Source organism: Ranitomeya imitator, chromosome 1 (assembly GCF_032444005.1).
Source record: "Ranitomeya imitator isolate aRanImi1 chromosome 1, aRanImi1.pri, whole genome shotgun sequence".
Classification (NCBI taxonomy): domain Eukaryota; kingdom Metazoa; phylum Chordata; class Amphibia; order Anura; family Dendrobatidae; genus Ranitomeya; species Ranitomeya imitator.
Window position 1 is genome coordinate 542,165,406 of NC_091282.1, and position 19,931 is coordinate 542,185,336.

General features: G+C 44.7%; 1 protein-coding gene across 1 annotated transcript in view; it reads right to left on the reverse strand.

The window, feature by feature from the left end:
- The window catches only part of PCGF3 (polycomb group ring finger 3), a 138,983-nt gene that overhangs the window by 25,334 nt on the left and 93,718 nt on the right, over positions 1 to 19,931 (reverse strand). The window contains exon 3 of the mRNA XM_069767664.1: positions 11,176 to 11,272. Coding sequence (XP_069623765.1) covers positions 11,176 to 11,272 — 97 coding nt within the window. The remainder of the gene's footprint in view (positions 1 to 11,175; positions 11,273 to 19,931) is intronic.

Consider the following 19,931-nt stretch of genomic DNA (forward strand, 5'->3'; position numbering starts at 1 on the left):
CAATCGTAACCTTGGAGGCCGGCAGGCCTCTTGACGTACCGTCTGGAATGACAAATAAACAGTCAGTCTTCCTAAAGAAGGCGGTCCTAGACAAATAGATCCTCACCGCCCTGACCAGGTCTAGCCTGTTCATCGAACGCCCCAGAGAATAGGTCGGAGCAGGACAAAAGGTGGGAAGGACGATCTTATTCAAGTAAAAGGAGGACACCACCCTGGGAAGAAAAAGGCGACAAAGGCCGTAAAACTACCTTATCCTGGTGAAGAACCAAAAAACGGGGCAACAGGAGAGAGCCACCAACTCCGAGGCGCGCCTAATGAAAGTGATGGTCACCAGAAACGCCACCTTGCGGGACAGAACAGATAGTGAGGCCTCATCGGGAAGTTCAAGGGGGGAACCCCACTGAGCCTCCAGAACAAGATTGAGGTCCCAGGGATCCACGGGAGTCTGGTACGGGAGAGCCGCATGCGCCATGAAGAAAAGTTCTGATCTGAGAGCGAGACGGATATAAATCTTTGTACTGTGATAGCCAGTAGCTAAGGACTTCTGAAAGGGACTTCAGAAAGAGAATGGAAAGGGTTGCTACCTGACCCTTTAAAGAACTAAGGGCAAGGCCAGCATCAAGTCCCGCCTTGAGAAAACGGCCGAAATGGAAGGTTTCAAAATTGAGCAACCAAGAACTCTGTGGCAGATCGGTCCTTGGTACAGAAGAACTGGCCTGTCTGGGGGCCTCTAGTGGGAGTCTGCGAGGAGATTGGCGATCTCAGCGAACCAGAACCTTCTGGACCAATCTGGTGCGGTCAGAATGACCGGCACCCCTTCCGCGTTGATCTTCAACAGCCTGAAAAGAAAAGAAAAGTGATGAAACAGATAGGGAAGTACAAATTGCGAACAAGGAATGGCCAAAGCATCGGTATCCACAACAAGAGGATCGCAAACCTGGTAGGAAACGGTGGAGCCTTCCTAAGCAGTCGAGATGCCAACAGATCCGTGTCTGGAGTTCCCCATCAAAGGCAAAATTGAAGGAAGACCTCCTGATGCAGGGACCATTCTCCTGCCGAAAGGCCCTCGCGACAGAGAAAAACACTGCAGCCTAGTTGTCCACGCCGGGGATATGCACTGCGGATAGTGTCGAAACCGTCGCCTCTGCCCAGAGGAGGATCTTGGATACCTCTGCCATTGCCAAGAGACTCTGATTTCCTCCCTGGTGATTGACATATGCCACAGCCGAGGCATTGGACGTCTGGATTCTGACTGGCAGACCTCTGAGAAGCCTTTCCCAGTGAGTCAGGGACAGAAGAATTGCCCCTATCTCAAGGGTGTTGATCGGCAGAGAGGACTCTTGCTCTGACCAAGAGCGAGAAACCGCGCCCCAGCCGGGAATGCTGGTGACCGTCGTCCCCACCTGCCATGGGCGAGAAGGGAGGACCAGACCTGGGGAATGAGAGGAGATGACAGCCACCAGTTGAGAGACAATTAGAATCGGACGGAAAGCCGAATCGGACGATCCAGAGACAGCACAAACCTGTCCCACTGAGAAAGGATGGCCTGCTGAAGTGGTCTCAAGTGGAACAGCGCAAAAGGGAACGCTTCCGATGCTGTCACCATGCATCACAGGACCTTCATTGCTGAACGGAAGGAAGGCAGCCAAGGGCCTTGCAGAGAGCGAACTCCGTCCTGGAGAATTGCCCGCTTCTCTTCGAGAAGAAAAACCCTTGACTGATGAGCGTCGAACAGCATGCCTAAGAGGATGAGGCGCTGACTCGGAACAAGACAAGACTTTGTTCTGTTGACCAGCCACCAGAAACGGGACAGGGAGTCGAGGACGATGGTCAGACTCTCCTGGGCCTGAGAGATGGGCAGAGCCTTGATGAGGATGTCTTCGAGGTATGGAATGAGCACTAGGCCCCTGATCCTCAAAATGGCTATAAATGTAGCCATGATCTTCATGAAGAAACTGGCAGCAGTCGCAAGACCAAACGGCGGGGCGACAAACTGGAAATGACTCGTCTGCGCCAAAAAACGCAGGAAACTTAGGTTGTGCTGGGAAAATCAGAACATGGAGATAGGCATCTTGGATATCTATGGAGCACAGGAATTCCTGTGGTTCCATGGAAGCCAGAACTGAACAGAGGAACTTCATCCCGAAATGCCGCAGGCGGAACCTTCTGTTCACTAACTTCAGAGCCAGGATGGGTCGAACTGCGCCGCTCTTCTTCGGCAGTACAAGCAGGTTTGAATAGAAACCTGTGAAGTGTTCCTGCTGTGGGACGGAAACGATAACCTCCAAACAAAGAAGTTCAAGAAAAGCACATCCAGCCCATGAATGGCAGCGCTTCCCAGGACTCACATTCAAAGATGATATTTCATATTTTTTTATTTCATAACTTAAAATAGAAGAGATACAACGCGTTTCGGATACAGTATATATCCTTCTTCAGGTATCATAAAAACACCGTACAAATCCTCCAAACAAAGAAGGAAGGTAATGGACGCAAAGAAACCTGGGATCAGAGTAGGATTTTTTAGAGGGCGGACTTCGAAGAAGCGATTCAGGGTTCGCTTCGCGGCCCTGATCTTGTATCCAGAGGATACCACCTCCCTGATCTAAGCGTCCTCCACCGAGGCCAGCCAAACATCCCTGAAAAAAAAACAGGAGACGCCCGCCCAAACTGAGGAACGCTGGGCCCTTAGCCCGAGGAAGATCTGCCAGGTCTAGGCCTAGTGGACCTACCATGGGAGTTGCGGGAACGCCAGGAAGGGGTAGGCTTGAAGGAAGCCTTTTCTCTAGCCAGACGAGACCGCGGTCTGTGTTAGCTAGAGGAATCTTCCGAAGCCGCGAAACAGCGAAAGGACAAAAGGGAGCTGAACTGCCATTTCAGGGGAGGCCGGCGAGGCTTGGAGGGAACTCGTGCCTCCCGTGGCGTCCTTAATAATTGGTTCCAGCATGTAGCCAAAGAGACGGGCCCCCTGGAAGGGGAGGTTGGTAAGGGAGTCCTTTGAAGGCAAGTCCGCCTACCGTGTGTAGAGCCGAATATTCCGCCGGATGGCCAACCATATTGCAGGATGCCTGAGCTGCACAAGCCGTGCATCTAGGGAGGCAGAAACCAAATATTTTCCTGCATAGGAAATCTGGTCCGTCAGGTCGGCTAGCTCCCCCGGAGGAGCTCCAGCCGGGGTGCCCTTACACGGCTGTTTGGTCCATCTAGCTATGGTCCTTGAGACCCAGATAGAGGCAATGGCAGAGGCACAAAGCATAAGCAGCCGCTTCAAAGGCTGATTTATCCAGCGATTCTATAATTGTATCCTTGGAATCCATGAGGGATGCTGCATTGGAAAGTGGAAAGATCAAGTTGATAGACAGTCTGGGGACTGACGAGTCTAGAATTGACCTCTTCCTGCTGAGGAATCAGTCCAGTTAGTGATGAGCTCAGGGGAGAAGGAATATAGGATGCTGAGACGCTTCCCTGACTGAAAGCATCTGGTATGGTTCACCTTTTCCCTGGCAAGTACCACCACCAATTCAGTGTGTGGGGCAAAGACCTTTGAAGTTTGTTTTGACCGTCTAAATGAAACCGCCTATTCCGCGGGTTCCGTAGAGGTATCCATGATGCCTAAGGTCTGGTTGATTGCAACAATAAGGCTATGTAGCCTACCACTCATGCTAGAGGCCTGTAGTGAAACAAAGTCTGAAACTTCCTCTGCAAGCATGACCGATGATGCCCGTCTGACTCGGGAGAGGAGGATCTGGAAGAGGGATCTCACCATTCCAGACCAGAGGGCGAGATGGAGCAGGAAGGGAACTTAGAATTTCGCTCCTGTCTGGATCTTTTGTGCCCTGTGTTGAAAAGGCCGGATGGAGAATCCTGTGACCCACTGGCAACTGCGGTCAAGCACGGACACCAGGGTCATGACATCCTAGTGAGGTCTGCCACAGACGGAGACAGAAGGAAAGCCCACCCAGGGATAGGGATCTCGGTCTCACCCGGGTTAGGGACTCCTGGACGGTGTGATACAGTGGAGTTGCTGCACCTGACAAGAGGAAGCAGGAGGACGAGAACGCTCTCCTTTTAGGATTAGGCATGGTGAGCAGACCCACTAAATGATGCCCGAAGGTTAGGGGAACGGGTGAGATGCAGAGGGGAGTAATGGGCTGCTAAGCCGAGCTTCTCACAGCAGAAGTATAGTCCTGTAGTCTGTTCCCAGCTGTAGCTGCGACCGACATCATGGCACAGGTCCAGGGCACCAGCAGGCAGATGGCAACCAAAGGTGCGGGGAACCCAGCCGGAGAGAGCGTGCACTGGGGAAAAGGACCCACTCTCAGAAGTTGGGGGGGGGTGTGATAGCCACCGGGTCCGGAGGAGCAAGATGGTGGCAATCCCAGGGCGACTGGGAAGGATGAGTGTAGTGGGCGGAGCCAGCACCCTGCGCAGGAAGAGGTAGAGAGAGAGTGACGGGGCGGGAAAAAAGCCTGCCCGATGAAAAGGCCCGGGCAGAACTGGTACCTAAATTAGAGGCCGGCGGAAAGGGGGATGGCGTGACTGCCACCAAGGTCGCCGCGTCAGACGACAGAGGAACGTGCCCGTCCGAGGAAGTAGGCAGTGGGGCTGTAGATACCGCAATGCCAGAGCAAGAAGGCAGAGCGGCCGCCCGCCGCCGGAATAAAAGGCAGCGCAGCTGAAAAGTCGCCGCGCCGGAGGAAGATAGGGCGGCCCACAGGAACAAGGAGGGGAAGAGAGGTGCCAGCAAGGACACTGCAGTGCAGCGACGATCCCTGCCCGTGGGACCTGCCGAACAAAACAGGACAAGGTAGCCTGGTAACAGCAGTCCTTAGTATAATAAAAAGGCCCAGAGGGATCCCTCTCCTTTGATTTCCTAACTGGGACGGGTGGTGGAAATACTCACCTCAAAAACTCCCACGCCGTCCGTTACTAACCTTAAGCCGAGAAAGGTGTCAGACGTTCATGGAGCTGATGGTGGACGTCCTCGTCTCCTCCAACCGACAGGCTCTGGTGGGCGAGTGGGTTGGGGACTGAGCTAGGACCGAACTTCTAAGCACGCTTGTGTGCTAGGATCATGGTCCTGCTATCGGATCTATGAGGATACGGGGTGGCAGTACACGCCGTACTCATAGTCCATAAAGTGGGATTATAGGTGTGGCTGTTCACCCTGTATCCCTCCGGAAAACCTGAAAGAAAACGAAGCACATTGAGTTCGATAAGGGTCTAATGAAAGACCCATGTCCACCTCCTACTGACACTAAGCTAAACTGAATATCCTACTTCTTGTCGGTAGGGTGTATACTGCATACACCCATGGTTCCTGTGTCCCCCAATGAGGCGATAGAGAAATGGGGATTACTACCACTATATTGGGGCCAATTGGAGGACATTATTATTTCATCGATCAAGTTAGGGAACATTATTACTTCATGGGGGAGGAATTGAGAACTTTATTAATGTATAGGGCCACAACAGGTGACATTGATAATGGCCTCATACATGATTATTAATTTGTCTGAATACAATTTGGGACATTCGAACTGTATTGAGGAGACATTAATAATGGCCTCCTTGTGGCTGCATGCATTATAATTAACTTCTGTGGCCACAATTTGGGGCATTCCAACTGTATGGAGGTATAAAAGTGTGCACTTACTGTATGTAAACAGAATAATGCATGTCACTAGGTATGGGTGCCACTGGGGAGGGAGCATTACGGCTGTAATTGAGGCAATAAAAGGGGACTAATGCATTAATACTGTACGGGGGCAACAGAGGAGGAGGATATTTCTAAAGTACGGGGTCACAGAAAGGAACATCATTACTGTATTAGAATTTCCTTTTAGGGCTTCTTTTTTCTGCATGGGAGGGAGACAAAAGAGGTACTGTTACTGTGCAGGGCTCCAGAGTTGCACTACTGAACTTTTCTACTTGATCTTGTAGTGTATTTAAGTTCGAGGGGGGGGGGGGAGGAATTAAGGACCATGCTATAAAAGTGATCGGTTATAGTTGTCTGTGCAACTACAGATGAAGAGGAAGAGTGAAAATAAATTACTTGAATTGGAGAGGTCACTGGTGATCAATGGACTTACCTGTACACTATGCACAATATACGATCTACAGAGCTCATTTGTATAAATGTTACCGGTGATGACTAGATTTACCTGTACACTATATACAATCTACAGAGCGCATGTTTATAATATCACCGGTGATCACTGGATTTACCTGTACAGTATGGCACTATATATGATCTACAGAGCTCCTGTTTATAATGTCACTGGTGATCACTAGATTTACCTGAACATTGTGAACTGTACAGTATATAATCTACAGAGCTCCTGTGTATAATGTCACGGATTATCACTGGATTTACCTGTACACCGACACTATATACAGAGCTCCTGTGTATAAATGTCACTGATGATCATTAGATTTACCTGTACTATATATGATCTATAAAGCTCCTGTGTAAAAGGTCACCAGTGATTACTGGATTTACCTGTACAGTATGGCACTATATACGATCTACAGAGCTCCTGTGTATAATGTCACCAGTGATTACTGGATTTACCTGTACAGTATGGCACTACATACGATCTGAAGGGAAAGGATGGCACTCACCGGTGAAAAAACTCCTTTATTCCAAAACTTTAAAACATCGGCGTCAGGAGGATGGGAGCAGGAGTGGAATGGACGACAGCCGTTTCGCGCTGCAGTGGCGCTTCTACTGGTCACCAGTACTGGTGGACCAGTAGAAGCGCCACTGCAGCGCGAAATGGCTGTCGTCCATTCCACTCCTGCTCCCATCCTCCCGACGCCGATGTTTTAAAGTATTGGAATAAAGAGGTTTTTTCACCGGTGAGTGCCATCCGTTCCTTTCAATTTTTGTGTCTATTGTGGCTATTTTCTTTGGAGTGGCACCCCGGCTCACGGAGCACTTACTGCTGTATACATGCTTGCAGCATCAGTTCATGCAATTACCTGTGCACTGAGTGGGCTTCCCCGCTGTGCGGATTAACACTTTGTTGGAGCCACATACGATCTACGGAGCTCATTTGTGTAATGTCACCGATGATCATTAGATTTACCTGTACATTATGCACTATATACGATCTATAGAGCTCCTGTGTATAATGTCACCAATGATTACTGGATTTACCTATACAGTATGGCACTATATACGATCTAAAGAGCTCCTGGGTATAATGTCACTGGTGATCACTAGATTTACCTGAACATTGTGCACTATATATAATCTACAGAGCTCCTGTGTATAAGGTCACTGATGATCACTGGATTTAGCTGTACAGTATGGCACTATATACGATCTACAGAGCTCCTGTGTATAATGTCACCGGTGATCACTAGGTTTACCTGTACACTATGCATCATATACGATTTAGGCTATCTGCACACGTTGCGGATTAGGCTTAGGAATTTCTGGTGCGGATTCTGCCTCTCCTGGCAGAAAACGCACCTGCAGATTTGTCGCGTTTTTTTGTGCGGTTCCACAGCGTTTTTTGTGCGTTTTTGCTGCGGTTTTCTTGCGGATTTGCTGCTTTTTTTACCCCTGCGGTTTTCTATAATGGAATGGGAACAAAAACGCTGCAGATTCACAAAAAAGAAGTGACATGCTACTTCTTTTAAACCGCAGCGTTTCCGCAGCGGATTTTCCGCAAAGTGTGCACAGCATTTTTTTTTTCTCATTGATTTACATTGTACTGTAACTCAATTGCGGATCTGCAGCGTTTCTGCACCTCAAAAAATGCTGCAGATCCGCAGCGTGTGCACATACCCTTAGGCTATGTGCACATGTTGCCGATTTGACTGTGGAATTTTCTGTGCAAATTTTTTATTTCTTGGCAGAAAACGCAGGTCAGAATCTGCTCCTTTTTTTGGTGTGTGCACACATTGCAGATTTTTGTGCAGATTTCTTCCTTTTTTTACCCCTGCAGATTTCTATTATGGAATGGGTGCAGAAATGTAGCAGATCTGCAAAAAAATGACATGGTCCTTTTTTGAATCTGCTGCGTTTTCTGTGCAGATTTTTCTGCACCATTAGCACAGAATTTTTTTTTGCCATTGATTTACATTGTACTGTAAGGGTATGTGCACACGTTGCGGATTCTCTGCGGATCCGCAGCGTTTTTTGAGGTGCAGAAACGCTGCAGATCCGCAATTGATTTACAGTACAATGTAAATCAATGAGAAAACAAAAATGCTGTGCACACTTTGTGGAAAATCCGCTGCCTTGCGGAGACGTGTACTACGTAAGACAGAGAATGAACTTCAATCCAATATTGCGGCCAGCATGCAGCCAGTGGGTAAGGAAAGGGTGAATCAAACACCCGAAAACTCCGCCCATATGACCGAAAACCGGTCCCGCCAAATTCAGGTGACAGGTTCCCTTTAATTGTCTGATGAGTAACAGGTCCAGTTGATAAGGGTGATCCATCCACAGTTTCCATATCGATTGGCATGAATTTAGTCCTACTTGCAATATTATTATCAAGTGTAAATTTTAAGTCCGTGAAATTCACTCCTGTTCCAGAATCTAACAAGGCAGAGCATTGTATTTTTGGCTCCCAATTATGGCCTGTATGGGAACAACAAAATGAGAAGATGGTGACCGTTCTTTGCATTTATCCTGCATTACAGATGAGATGGTCTGCATAATAGGATCTAGCCGTTCAGAAAGGTCTAAATTTTTGCAGCTTCGGCATTTGTGAAGGATATGGCCCTTTTATTAGGACAATTAATGGCAAAATGTCCAGAGACCCCATAATAGAGGCAAATTCTCTGTACACCACCTCTCCATCTGTACTGCTGAGAGAGGTTTTCGGATTACATCAATTTGCACAAGTTCAGGCACACTTTCCATTTCCTGTTGGTTTTTTAATGTCGATTGAGTAAAGGAGTAGTTAGGGATGTTTCCAAATACTCGCAGTCTTTCCTTTCTTCGCTCGGTCAGTCTCTGATCAATTCAGATGCATAGTTGAATAAAGTCCTCCAAGTTATGAGGGGTCTCGATCCTTGCAAGTTCATCCTTTATTAGCTCTGATAATCCTCGGCGAACTTGACTCCTCTGGGCAGCTAAATTCCATGTGGTGTCTGCCACCCAGAGGCGGAACACCTACCAGGAAGTCCGTGTTACTGTTCGGGTTAGGCTGCTTGAACACCGGGGGTTTGTCATGCCGTCATGTGCATGACAGAGTGAAAAACACAGCTTCTGATTGGCGGTGAAACTATCCCCGCAAGTCAGAGAGCCACGGTTGCCAGGCTGTCAAAAGACAGCATGAGCACTGAGCTGTGATCGGAGGTATAAAGTTTACCTCCGTTTACTGGTGTCAGCTGATGGGACAACTGCTAGCCGGCTCCTGCGCTGTAACTAAATAATAATAAAAATTTTTTAAAAACATTGTGGGTTCCCCTGTATTTTTGCTACGCAGCCAGGCAAAACTCACAACTGGGAGCTGCAACCCTCAGCTGTCAGCTTCAGCAGGGTTAGTTATCAAAAATAGAGGGGTCCCAAAGCCATATTTTTTAAATTAATAAATTTTAAAAAACTGGCGTGTGGGTCCCCCCCATTTTTGACAACCAGCCTTGCTAAAGCTCACAGCTGGGGGCTGGTATTCTCAGGCTGGTAAGAGGACATTGATATAGGCCCCCCAGCCTAAAAACAGCAGCCCACAGCTGCCCAGAAAAGGCACATCTATTAGATGCGCCAATTCTGGTGCTCTGTCCGGCTCTTCCCACTTGCCCTGTAGCTGTGGCAAGTGGGATTCATATTTGTGGGGATGATGTCACCTTTGTATTGTCAGGTGACCTGAAGCCCATGGCTTGGTAATGGACAGGCGTCTATAAGACACCGATCCATTACTTATCCTATAGCTACATGGTAAATAAAGACACAGCCAGAATAAAGTCTTTTATTAGAAATAAAACAAAACACAGTTTTCCTTATTTATTTAAAAATAACAAACACAGTTATACTCACTAAACGCCTATTCCACCGAAGCCCTCGTTCTCCTGCAATAAAACTAAAATAAATAAAAAAAGAACAATATCCCTCACCTCTCCGTCGTTCTGTCCCACGTCGTAATCCATGTCTGGGGGAGAAATAGTTTTCAACCTAGATGGTGCCAAAATGCGACCATCCAGGCTGAGAACCAGTGGTGAATGAGCAGCTGTGAGCACAGCCTCAGTGACTAGCGGTGAAGTCATCGAGGTTACCTCCGATCACTGAGGCTGTGTTCCCAGCCAGGCTGAGCTGTCGTAACCTCGGTGATATCCCCATTAGAACCGTGAGAAAAACCATCAGAAGCGGTGTTTTCCGCACTGTCATGCACATGACAACGCATCAAGTGAATGGGGCCCAAGTTTGGGTACTGTTCTGGTACCCGAACTTTTTGTAACTGTTCGGCCAAACCCACCAAACCCAAACATCCAGGTGTCCGCCCAACTCTAGTAGTAAGGGCAGACAATATACCTGCTTTTAAAAAAGAGCTTGATGCTCTGCTTACAACAAATGGCATTGTAGGATATACATAATCTAGCTATAGAGAATGAATAACTAATGGAAAAAAAGTTTTTCAACGTTTATAACTAAGGTAACTATGCCAATGGTATGTATGGCAAAATTATAATAGCTAGATTTGTAGATTTGACTGTATCCATGGCCACTTGTTCTCTCTAACAGTAATATAGGAAAAGATTATTTATTTCTATTAGAGATTAAATATTCGAAAGGTTAACCCTTTCCTGTCCTGTGACATTATTACAAAATAGCAGTGATGCATTTAAAGAAGTTGTCCACTACTTTTCATTGATGACCCATCCTTAGGATATGTCATCAATGTCCGATCGGTCGGGGTCCGACACCCGGCATCTCCGCCGATCAGCTGTTCACAGCATCTGCGGCTGCTGGCCAAAGCTGCTTGATCTTCAAGTAGTGGCCGCGGCAGGGTACTGTACATCCACTAGCTATTGATTTGAATACAAGGCGTATGTGCAGTACCATGGCACGGCCACTACCACAAGACTGATCAGCTCCGCAAGCGAGCAGTTCTGGCAGGAGGCAGCTGCCATATGCACTGAGAACAACTGATCGGCGGGGATTAGCATATCATCATGAACAGAAACTAGAAGATGATCTACAGAACGCTCACTTACCCTATATACTGTAGAGGGTGGCTTTGATGGATGACAATTCTACATGTTGGACATGTGTTATTTTCTTCCAAATATTTCACCAAGCAACTTCTACAAACTGTGAAAGATAAATTAAAGAAATCTATAAATTTATTTCTGAAGTCTTTTAATTAAAGCACGTGAAATGTCAATAGCTGCCTTCTTTTTAATACACTTCATTAAAGCCTGGATGCATTTTTTCCAGTGTTTCTCAATTCCACTTTCTGACTGCAAAAGTCTAATAAACACACTTTTCCAATTAACATTGTTCCTTTTCTTGCTTCACCATCTGTATATTTTATTAAACGGAACTGTAACATTGCAGGTTCTCACATTTACAATACAATGGTGCCATCTGCTGGTCACACGCATAGTTTAGGTTATAAAAACCACATCACATACATCTTCAGAAATAAGTAAGTCTGTGCAATACAAAAAAAATAAAAAAAATTAGTCTTCGTTATAATCCATATACAGATGAAACCAGAAGTTTACATACACTACATAAACAGACACATCTGCACGTTTTTCTCAATATCTGACATGAAATCAGAATAAACCTTTCCCGTTTTATGAAGAATTATGGTAATCCTAATTGACCTATTTGCCAAATACCAGAATAATGAGAGAGAAAATGTTTAAGGCATTTTTATTACTTACTGCAAAGTCAAAAGTTTACATACACTAAGATTACTATGCCTTTACCTCCAAAGGTGGTTTGCACGTTAACCCCTAAACCCCTGGAGCTTTTTTCGGTTTTGCGTTTTCATTTTTCACTCCCCTCCTTCCAAGAGCGATAACTTTTTTAATTTTTCTGTCAATATGGCCATGTGAGGGCTTATTTTTTGCAAGACGAGTTCTACTTTTGAACGACATCATTGGTTTTACCATGTTGTGTGCTAGAGAACGGGAAAAAAAAAATCTACAAGTGCAGTGAAATTGCAAAAAAAGTGCAGTCCCACACTTGTTTTTTGTTTGGCTTTTTTGCTAGGTTCACTAAATGCAAAAGCTGTCCTGCCATTATGATTCTCCACGTCATTACGAGTTCATAGACACCAAACATGTCTAGGTAACGTTTTATCTACGTGGTGAAAAAAAAAAATCCAAACTTTGTTAAAAAATAATATATATATATATTGTGCCATTTTCCGTTACCCGTAACTTCTCCATTTTTCGTGATCTGGGGTCGGGTGAGGGCTTATTTTTTGCGTGCCGAGCTGACATTTTTAGTTATACCATTTTGGTGCAGATACGTTCTTTTGATCACCCATTATTGCATTTTAATGCAATGTCGCAGCAACCAAAAAACGTAATTCTGGCGTTAACCCTTTTTTTTTATTGATCGGGCGATTCTGAATGCGGCGATACCAAATATGTGTATATTTGATTTTTTTATTGTTTTATTTTGAATGGGGTGATTTAAACATTTTTTATTTATATTTTTTTCATATTTTTAAAAACGTTCTTTTTTATTTTGTCATGCTTCAATAGCCTCCATGGGAGGCTAGAAGCTGGCACAACTTGATCACCTCTGCTACATAGAGGCAATGCTCAGAATGCCCCTATGTGGTAGAATTGCAGCATTGCTATAAGCGCCGACCACAGGGTGCCGTTCATAGCAATCTCGCATCAACAACCATAGAGATCTCAAGAAGACCTCTGGTTGTCATGCCGACGCACCGATGACCCCCAATCATGTGATGGGGTCACTGGTGTGCACATTTCCGGCCAGATGGCCGAAAGTGCTTGTTAAATGCCGCTGTCAGAGTTTGACAGCAGCATTTAACTAGTTAATAGCGGAAGGTGGATCGCAATTCCGCCTGCGCCTATTGCGGGCACATGTCAGCTGTTCAAAACAGCCGACATGTCCCAGCTTTGATGCGGGCTCACCGATGGAGCCCAGCTCAAAGCGGGGGATACTGTCGTTGGACGTACTGTTCCGTCCGAGGGCAGAAAGGGGTTAAGAAATTAAAGTGCGAATTAGCAGGTAAATCGTATAAAACAATCTTTATCCACAAGTTTTCAGAGCTTGCCAAAACAGTACATACAGATTGTATAGCAAAATACAGTTTGCACAACCAAATTGAAAAAATTCTCTACTCGCTTCCACTCCAGAAATAAAGAAAAGACACCGATCTCTAAAAATGTATGCAGCGACTGCTTGTTTCGGAGGTTTTCACACTGTCTCATCTGCACAACACTGATAGTCACAGTCACATACTAAGTCACTCCATGGTAATAAAGTCTGCAAATGGAAGGTTCATAAAAGTGACATGTTTTGCACTCTAGAATGGACAGGTGCTTGATGAATCCTTCTGAGGTAAAGGGATGTAAACATGTATGCACCTTGTAATCCCATTATAGATGCATTTCTTATGCCCACAGACCTAATAAATTCACAGTGGAGGCGCAGAATAAAATTAATTTGGTCAGAGCTCTGCTAGTATATTAAATCTTTTTTATAAAAAGGAAAATGGGCATTGCTTTCTAGCAAGAAACACTTTACTGTCAAAATAAATCTCTCAAGATTACTCATTCTAGGTTTCCTACGGTTTACCAGAGGCCTTCTCCTGTCTCCAAGTCCTGCATACTCATTTCCCGCTCGGTACTATGGCGTTCACGGAATCTAGTACAGATGGAGAAGGCCATCTTCTAATGGACAAAGGTCTCATAGGTTCTACTAAGGCTGTGTTTGCCTCCCAACTCCGGACAGGACAAGTGGATATCTAGACCAAGCGGCGATTTTTGCAGAAGGAATATGGATAGTAGGGGAGGGGCGTCACTTCAATATAGCCTTTGACCCTTCTATGGATAACTCCATGGGGGAATCCTCGCTTTTGCGCCCCACACGATGACGTATATTGAAAAGTCTGCAGGAACATCAATTGAGGGTTCCTGAAGACTTCTCCACCCGGCAGATAGAGACTTTCCTTTCTATTCTAACTCTCATGCCTTCTATACAACAATCAATTCCAGTAATCTCAAACACACACATTGGTTTTTAGGTCATCAGGATTTTTTCTTGTTTTTTTGGACATAGAGAATGTCACTTATTTCAGCATTTTTTACCAATTGACTTGAATGGGTGGAGAAAAAAAACGCTATAAAAAAAGCACCAAAAATGCAGGTATCATGTTTTGCATTGTTTTTTTTTTTCAACACAACTTTATCAGCATGCACAAGAGACAAATCTAGCATGAGCATGCCAAAACCGCCGCAAAAAAAAAAAATGCAAGGAAAAACAAGGAATATACGGTATGCTATTTTTCTAAAGCTTCTTTCCTACCAAGAGATCAGGTTTTGCTGCAGAAACAAACGCTGAAAACACTCCCAGTGTGAACTTACCCTTAAACACCAATATTCCCCATTCTGTCCTAGCACACCTGAAAAAAAGTCTTTAGCTTTAATAAATGGGCTAATTCAGCTATAAAATATTTTAAGAATATGGTTACTAAATATGACAAACTGACATACTCTCTCAATTTTTCAAAGCTACTTAAATGTGTGGATGAGAACTGCTCAAGATGGATGTGGAATGCCTTTACTTGGTTTGGCAGAAGTGCAATCTTTTAAATGAAAATTCTCCCTCATATCTGAAAAGCCATTCAGGCGATCCTGGTTGGCATTCCCTCGTCCTTATTTAAGTGGTCGGGTAGTCCTCCACGTATCGGTAGGGCCACACTGCATCGTCCAAAGTCCTCAAGGGCCATAGTGCGACTTGATTTCAAATCTTTTTACATTGCCTCTCACCTTTCTAGTGTTTTGGATCGGTCTAGGAATGGGTCTGGGAAAGCACGGGTTAGGATTGAACACAGTTTTACCAACATCCCTTAACAACTATCCCTTGGCTAAATCGATCGACGGTGTCTACTCCCAACCCATCCTTTGATTGGGGCCTCCCTTGCTTTGTGCAATGATCCCTCTGTTCGTTCATCAATTCTGCTACTATATTCTGATTTATACCCCCATCTGGGGTAATCCACTTTCCCTCCTGTAATAGAGGATGACATTTTCACTCCAGGTTTAACAATGGCTATTTTAGAGTGACACATTTTGTACAAGGAAACTTATGGCCTTTAAAGGAATATCTTAACCCATTACTTGCCAAATTAAAATTTTTACAAGTACGGATTTTTCAGAAAAGGGCGTCCCATTATTCATTTAAAAATGACCATGACATGATTTCCTATTTTGAAAACATTCATTTTACAAACAACACAAAAAATTGGACCTAATTACAAAAATTATAAAATCTTAGTTGCTAGCAGCTAAAGATTAGGCGTCCCAAAAAAAAGGACATTGGTAGATAATGGGTTAAGGGCCTTGTAACGCCTTCACCCTTAGGACACTGAAGAATTGGTCAACTTTCTACCTCTCTTCACTCTCTCCCACCTAGTGCCTTCTATAAAAAAGATAACACAATTTTTGAGGTTCAATGTTCGAACACTGGCCCCTTAAGACATACTTTATCATTCTCATATTCCCTCCCGATTGAACCCCTGGACCAGTCTAAAACACGCTTCCAGACCCAAAGGGAGAGAGATCTGGGTTGCACCTTGATGAGGGATCAGTGGGGGCGTATCTTCACCCTGACACATGAATCATCCATCAGCTCTCGATTCCAGGAGGCAGGGTATAAATTACTACTATCTGCGTGGTATCGGGTCCCAACTCACCTGCACTCTATATCTCCAGATGCTAGTCCCATGTTTTGCAGATGTGGAGAAGAAGAGGGTCACATATTACATATTTTCTGGACCTGCAAACTCCTTTCTACTTACTTGAGAAAAGTATAACTAGTGATTCTCGTCCTTCTCCATCACAGTTATATCTCTTTAAAAACTTGATACTGAGACATTTGATTGTCTTCTAGAGCGTCCATTCCTTTATTATGGAAAAGCGATACTGTCCCTACAAGCTCACTCTCGTTTTCCAAAATAAAAAAGATTATGTTAATGGAGGAGATCATGATCAATAACTCCCATGACAAATTCTACAAAACATGTTTATTGGCTGGAGTTTAAATCTTCCTCAGACTACCTTGACCTCATAGGGGAAAACCAAGTCCACTCTTTAGGAGCCTCTCTGACGTTCCGTTCTCCCTTCTTACAATACATTTCTTCCACCTCACCGCTCTGTCTTTGTGTGCATTTGAGTTTTTGGTTTATATTCTGCTCTTGCTTTTTTTCTTTCCTATCTCCCTTTGTTCATCTACCTGAGAATGTAATGACTTAATGTTTAATCCCTTTACATCAGGCGCAATAGTATGCTGATGTCGGACTCCCTCCCTTTGATGTGGGCTCCAGCGCTGAGCCCATATCTTTTCCGGCATATGTCAGTTGTTTTGAACAGCTGACATGTGCCTCTAACAGCCCCGGGTGGAATCGTGATGCTGTTAACTAGTTAAGTGCTGCTGTCAATCTTTGACAACGGCACTTATCTCGCGGTTTCGGCAAGTGCGCCGGAAATCCCTCCCATCGGTGACCCCATCACGTGATCGCGGGTCACCGATAGGTTGGCACGCCAACAAGAGGTGTCCAGCAGACCTCTACGGTTGTCACTGCCGGACTGCTATGAGCACCGCCCGGTGGTCAGTACTCATAGCAAGTAAACAATTCTGCTACATGCAGGCAATCTGATCACTGCCTGAATGTAGCAGGGCTGATCGGATTATGGCAGCTTCTATTGAAGCATGCCAAAAGTTAAAAAAAAAATATTAAATATAAAAATATTTTAACCCCTTTACCCCCAAGGGTGGTTTGCACGTTAATGACCAGGCCAATTTTTACAATTCTGACCACTGTCCCTTTATGAGGTTATAACTCCGAAACGCTTCAACGGATCCTGGTGATTCTGACATTGTTTTCTCGTGACATATTGTACTTCATGATAGTGGTAAAATTTCTTTGATCGTACCTGCGTTTATTTGTGGAAAAAAACGGAAATTTGGCGAAAATTTTGAAAATTTCGCAATTTTCAAACTTTGAATTTTTATGCAATTAAATCACAGAGATATGTCACACAAAATACTTAATAAGTAACATTTCCCACATGTCTCCTTTACATCAGCATAATTTTGGAACCAATTTTTTTTTTGTTAGGGAGTTATAAGGGTTAAAAGTTGACCAGCAATTTCTCATTTTTACAACACCATTTTTTTTTAGGGACCACGTCTCATTTGAAGTCATTTTGAGGGGTCTATATGATAGAAAATGCCCAAGTGTGACACCATTCTAAAAACTGCACCCCTCAAGGTGCTCAAAACCACATTCAAGAAGTTTATTAACCCTTCAGGTGTTTAATAGGAATTTTTGGAATGTTTAAATAAAAATGAACATTTAACTTTTTTACACAAAAAATTTACTTCAGCTCCAATTTGTTTTATTTTACCAAAGGTAACAGGAGAAATTGGACCCAAAAAGTTGTTGTCCAATTTGTCCTGAGTACGCTGATACCCCATATGTGGCAGTAAACCACTGTTTGGGCGCATGGGAGAGCTCGGAAGGGAAGGAGCGCTATTTGACTTTTCAATGCAAAATTGACAGGAATTGAGATGGGACGCCATGTTGCGTTTGGAGAGCCACTGATGTGCCTAAACATTGAAACCCCCCACAAGTGACACCATTTTGGAAAGTAGACCCCCTAAGGAACTTATCTGGATGTGTGGTGAGCACTTTGACCCACCAAGTGCTTCACAGAAGTTTATAATGCAGAACCGTAAAAATAAAAAATCATATTTTTTCACAAAAATTATATTTTTGCCCCCAATTTTTTATTTTTCCAAGGGTAAGAGAAGAAATTGGACCTCAAAAGTTGTTGTCCAATTTGTCCTGAGTACGCTGATACCCCATATGTGGCAGTAAACCACTGTTTAGGCGCATGGGAGAGCTCGGAAGGGAAGGAGCGCAGTTTGACTTTTCAATGCAAAATTGACAGAAATTGAGATGGGACGCCATGTTGCGTTTGGAGAGCCACTGATGTGCCTAAACATTGAAACCCCCCACAAGTGACACCATTTTGGAAAGTAGACCCCCTAAGGAACTTATCTAGAGGTGTGGTGAGCACTTTGACCCACCAAGTGCTTCACAGAAGTTTATAATGCAGAACCGTAAAAATAAAAAATCATATTTTTTCACAAAAATTATATTTTTGCCCCCAATTTTTTATTTTTCCAAGGGTAAGAGAAGAAATTGGACCTCAAAAGTTGTTGTCCAATTTGTCCCGAGTACGCTGATACCCCATATGTGGCAGTAAACCACTGTTTGGGCGCATGGGAGAGCTCGGAAGGGAAGGAGCGCCGTTTGACTTTTCAATGCAAAATTGACAGGAATTGAGATGGGACGCCATGTTGCGTTTGGAGAGCCACTGATGTGCCTAAACATTGAAACCCCCCACAAGTGACACCATTTTGGAAAGTAGACCCCCTAAGGAACTTATCTGGATGTGTGGTGAGCACTTTGACCCACCAAGGGCTTCACAGAAGTTTATAATGCAGAGCCATAAAAATAAAACAAAATTTTTTTCCCACAAAAATTATTTTTTAGCCCCCAGTTTTGTATTTTCCCTAGGGTAACAGGAAAAATTGGACCCCAAAAGTTGTTGTCCAATTTGTCCTGAGTACGCTGATACCCCATATGTGGGGGGGAACCACCGTTTGGGCGCATGGGAGGGTTCGGAAGGGAAGGAGCGCCATTTGGAATGCAGACTTAGATGGAATGGTCTGCAGGCGTCACATTGCGTTTGCAGAGCCCCTAATGTACCTAAACAGTAGAAACCCCCCACAAGTGACACCATTTTGGAAAGTAGACCCCCTAAGGAACTCATCTTGATGTGTTGTGAGAACTTTGAACCCCCAAGTATTTCACTACAGTTTATAACGCAGAGCCATGCAAATAAAAAATATTTTTTTTTCCACAAAAATTATATTTTAGCCCCCAGTTTTGTATTTTTCCAAGGTTAGCAGGAGAAATTGGACCCTAAATGTTGTTGTCCAATTTGTCCTGAGTACGCTGATACCCGATATGTGGGGGGGAACCACCGTTTGGGCGCATGGGAGGGCTCGGAAGGGAAGGAGCATCATTTGGAATGCAGACTTAGATGGATTGGTCTGCAGGCGTCACATTGCGTTTGCAGAGCCCCTAATGTACCTAAACAGTAGAAACCCCCCACAAGTGACCCCATATTGGAAACTAGACCCCTCAATGAACTTATCTAGATGTGTTGTGAGAACTTTGAACCCCCAAGTGTTTCACTACAGTTTATAACGCAGAGCCGTGAAAATAAAAAATCTTTTTGTTTTCCCACAAAAATTATTTTTTAGCCCCCAGTTTTGTATTTTCCCAAGGGTAACAGGAGAAATTGGTCCACAAAAGTTGTTGTCCAATTTGTCCTGAGTACGCTGATACCCCATATGTTGGGGTAAACCCCTGTTTGGGCACACAGGAGAGCTCGGAAGGGAAGGAGCACTGTTTTACTTTTTCAACGCAGAATTGGCTGGAATTGAGATCGGACGCCATGTCATGTTTGGAGAGCCCCTGATGTGCCGAAACAGTGGAAACCCCCCAATTATAACTGAAACCCTAATCTAAACACACCCCTAACCCTAATTCCAACGGTAACCCTAACCACACCTCTAACCCTGACACACCCCTAACCCTAATCCCAACCCTATTCCCAACTGTAAATGTAATCTAAACCCTAACCCTAACTTTAGCCCCAACCCTAACTGTAGCCCCAAC